Here is a 4,385-nt window from a genome sequence, read left to right on the forward strand (position 1 = left end):
GGAAGGCCATGTGGCTTAAGTGGAACTACCCAGGACAGAGGGAGATTGGGTCAACAACGGGAATATAACAGAGCGGTCTCCTAACTTCCCCTCACTTTTTTACATTGGGTCAAGGATGGACATTTCCAATCTGGGATAATTTAATAATCATTTCAAACTGAGATGGAGGACAGGAAAGGGGGAAAACGTCTACGTCACTTGGGCATAATGGTCATGAGGGCCTGGTAGGAGGATAGGGGCTCACAGTATACTGAGAGGCTATTCTTAAGATTTGGTTCGTGCTGGGAGATCTGTGACCAGGGCATCTCAGGCAGTGTTATAGTGAAGGTAGCTTGCTCAGTTTGAAAATCATAGTGGTCGGATGTTTAGAGCATCTCACTTGTCTCATAGAGAGCAAAGATGTCCTCTCTAGGCAATTCTAAATACTATTTCTCTCCTGGAGTTTCAGGCATGGAGGCACCAAATATCTGGAAAATTAGAATTATATGAAGTTGAGTAGATATTTGGAGAGATGGGGCATTCCAGAGAAGAAGCAGGACAGAAAGGAGAAGGCAGTAGGGAAATGGGCTAGGAAGCAGGTGGACAATTAGACAAAGAAGTTCTATGTCACAGCAATTATATATTTTTCTAGATCACAACAAAGTTAGTTCCATTAAAAAAGTAAGTTCAGTATTTCTGTTAATAGAAACTTGTGATTCATACCTTTTAAAAACTATTTGCAACAAGCTGAATCAAAGTGAGTAGAATTTTGTCTGACATGGTTGTTGGTGCCTCAAGTTATGGAAAATATGTAATATTCAATGAAATTAATAATGACTTTCCCTCCCATTCTCCCATCCTTCCAGTGGTTATCCACTGTATCCTGAGCCATAGCCAGTCATCTTGAATGTTTTTTTGCCACTGGACTTCAATGACTCAGTAGGAGGGAGTGTGGCTGATGACTGTGCAGCTCTGTCTCACACCTAATTCATGCCCATGTTAAGATATCACCCTGGTGATGTCCTTGGTCCTCTTTGAGAATGGACAAACAACAAACCAATCATCTCTGTAGAAGCTGAAGCAGATCACATAGAGTTTCCTTTGACTCCATGTCCAGAATTCTTTTTTTTAAACCACCATTCTGGGCAACAAAAAATGTTTTTTAATGCTACACATGGTCAAAACATGTACAATCTTTTCCAAATTATTTGTACTATCAGGGATGGGCAAGAAGAACAGGCAAGAAATTGGAAGTCAAAATTGTAAAAAAAAATAAAAGGTTTAAAATTTTTTTACATGTAGTTGGAAGAAATAAAATATTCAAACAAAAATAAAGTAGAAAAAAGCGAGTCATTATTAATGGTTCACTCTCAGTTAGGCAGAATGTCTTTGGGACTCTGTGCTTGGGTCTATGCATTTGACATTTTTATCAATGACTTGGATAAAGAAATAGAAATAAAAAAGCTTATGCAATCTGCAGATGACAAAAAAAATGGGATGGATGGCTAATACACAAGTGACACAGATAGGGACTGAAATGTTCTTGATACCTAGGATCATTGCACTGAAGCTAAGAGGGTGAAATTCACTTGGGAAAGTAAGACTTCAGTCTTACACTGGGACTAAAAAATCAGCTTCACAAAGAAGAGATATAGAAGGCATGGTTAGATAGTGATTTGTATTCAAATGTTTGAGATGTTTTAGTGGACTGTGAGTTCAATATCATGTAAAAGTGTGATATGTCAAGAGCAAATCTTCAGCAAAAATCATCTTGGCCTGCATGAAGAGGAGTATAGCCTCCAGGAGTAAGAAGATGACTCTCTAATGAATGCTTTCAGTGTATCTTTTATGTTCCTGTTCCTCAGGTCATATTACAACCATAATCTGTCTAGTTTAGATCACACTAGGAGAAAGTGCCCTCTTGAGTTCTAGGCACCAGAGTTTAGGAAGGATATTGATAAATTGAAGGCCATTCTGCTCCACAAAAGTATGACTATCACCTACGGGAGATATATGTGTTTATATGTATACATATATAATATATATATATATACACACAAACACAGACATATATATACATATACATACATAGATGGACTTACATACATACCTATATATATATGTGTGTGTGTGCATATTATAAGCTTGAAATTCTAAGTGTGGTTAGCAGAATTTTATAAAAATAGAGAGCCTGAAGGGATCTCATGGATCATTTACACTATTTTCATTTTACTGATAAGGAAAATGAGTTTTAGAGAGGGGAAGAAATCATTCAAACTTGCATAAGAAGGATGTGAGAATGCTGTTAATCAAATCTAGGTCTTTTGAATCCAAGTTCTGGACTTTCCTCCATCTATAAGTGAGGAATATTTGTGTTTTCATTTAATACACTTCTCCCATTTCTTTTCTCACAGAAAAACAAGCTACTTGGGACCAGCCAATCAAACACACGTTTCTGAATTCCTCCTTCTAGGATTTTCTGAGAAGCCAGAGCATCAGCTGCCCCTCTTTGAGCTGTTCCTGAGTATGTACTTGGTCACCATAGGTGGGAACCTTCTCATCATGCTGACCATTGGTTCTGACTCCCACCTCCGCACCCCCATGTACTTCTTCCTCTCTAACCTGTCCTTGGTGGATCTCTGTCTGGTATCTACCTTGGTCCCCAAGATGCTGGTGAACCTCCTTACCCACTGTAAGGCTATCTCCTATGCTGGCTGCCTCACCCAGATGTGCTTCTTCATGGCTTTTGCTTGTTCAGACAACTTACTCCTCATGGTAATGGCCTATGACTGCGTTGAGGCCATCTGTCACCCTCTGAGTTATGTGAGTATCATGAGTCCACAGTTCTGTGGCCTATTGGCTTTACTTTCCTGGAATATTAGTTTTCTAAGTGCAGCGCTCCATATTCTATTGCTGATGAGGCTGTTGTTTTGTTCAAAATGTGAAATTCCACACTTTAATTGTGATCTTACTCCTGTTCTCAAGCTCTCTTGTACAGACACCATCATCAATAATACTTATGTTTATTTAACAACTGGACTTCTGGGTGTTCTTCCTTTCACAGGGATCCTCTTCTCTTATACTCAGGTCTTTTCTTCCATTTTGAGGGTCCCATCCACTGGGGGAAAGTATAAAGCATTTTCTACCTGTGGGTCTCACCTCTGTGTTGTTTTATTATTCTATGGAACAGTGATTGGAGTATATCTGAGTTCCTCAGTTACACCCTCTTCTTGGAAGAGCTCGGTTGCCTCCATGATGTATACTGTGGTGACTCCCATGTTGAACCCATTCATTTATAGTCTGAGAAACAAGGACATAAAAGATGCTCTGAGAAGACTCATTAGCAGATTGGCTTCCTCAGTGACTGGGCATGGCTAAATCTGAGATTATTGCACTGATACCTGTGCCTCAAAGTCTACTTGATATAAATCTCAGTTTGCAAAACCTGGGGTCCTGCTCTCTATCCTGTCTCTTCTCTTTTTGACTTTAGATGACATTGACCATCTGCTCCATGGATATTATTTCCTAGTGCTGCCTTGATATTGACAGTTTACACACCATGTTTGGTTTCATGAAAAGATCTGTTGTTTTATAGAAGAATTCTAGGTGTAAAGTTACAAGAGCTATTCCTCCACATACAAGTTATATATCAGTGGGCAAGTCACTTGAAATATCTGATCATTAGTTTCTTTATTTGTTAAGTGAGGATAGTAATTTCTCTTGTTTCCCTGTGGTTTAAATGACTTGGCATATGTACAAATGTTTTATAATCTGTATATACTTCAAAAATATAGGAAACCTAATATATGTCATTCATTAAGTTCCTACAGTGTGAAAGGAACTATGGTAAGTGAAGGGAATACAAAGGCGAAAACAAAATTACTCTTTTCCACTAAGGAGCTTAAGCATGTTATATCCTGTTATGATAAAATGACCATATGTTAAAGCTAGGGGCCAATATGATAGCTCCACATGTCCATATGATTCTCCTCCTCTGTTGCTGTAGTGAGTTTATATTAAGGAAAAGGTGAGGAATACAATTACAATTGCACCAAGCCCCCATTTGGGAAAATTCCTAATATTGAAGCAGAAGCTTTAATTTTCATTTATATTTAGCTCTAATCTTTGACTTCATTGTGGTTGATCTAAAGTTCTGATGACCAGTAGGGTTTATTATATTTATTCAAACCCATCCTGATATTTTGAATTAAGAAATGTCTTTTTTTCAACAAAGTTAAGTGGGGTGGGTGATCAATGGATTCCTGTCCTTTTACATTCTTCTTTTTTTAAAAATTTGTTTTCAGTTTTCTACAATCACTTCCATAAATCTTAGATTTTCTCTTCCTCCCTCTTTTCTGCTTCCTCATTCCTTCACCCCTCTATCCCAGAGATGGCACGCAATCTTA

The 4,385-nt window shown here is 38.2% G+C and overlaps 1 protein-coding gene across 1 annotated transcript; it reads left to right on the top strand.

The window, feature by feature from the left end:
* Positions 1 to 207: 207 nt before the first annotated feature.
* On the top strand, positions 208 to 3,650 carry LOC140502190 (olfactory receptor 7C1-like). The gene is made up of 2 exons (XM_072606507.1): positions 208 to 224; positions 2,340 to 3,650. Exons 1-2 carry the CDS (start codon positions 208 to 210, stop codon positions 3,355 to 3,357), a joined length of 1,035 nt encoding a protein of 344 aa, XP_072462608.1. The 3' UTR covers positions 3,358 to 3,650.
* Positions 3,651 to 4,385: the final 735 nt, after the last annotated feature.

The sequence above is a fragment of the Notamacropus eugenii genome, chromosome 4, assembly GCF_028372415.1.
Source record: "Notamacropus eugenii isolate mMacEug1 chromosome 4, mMacEug1.pri_v2, whole genome shotgun sequence".
Taxonomy (NCBI): Eukaryota; Metazoa; Chordata; class Mammalia; order Diprotodontia; family Macropodidae; genus Notamacropus; species Notamacropus eugenii.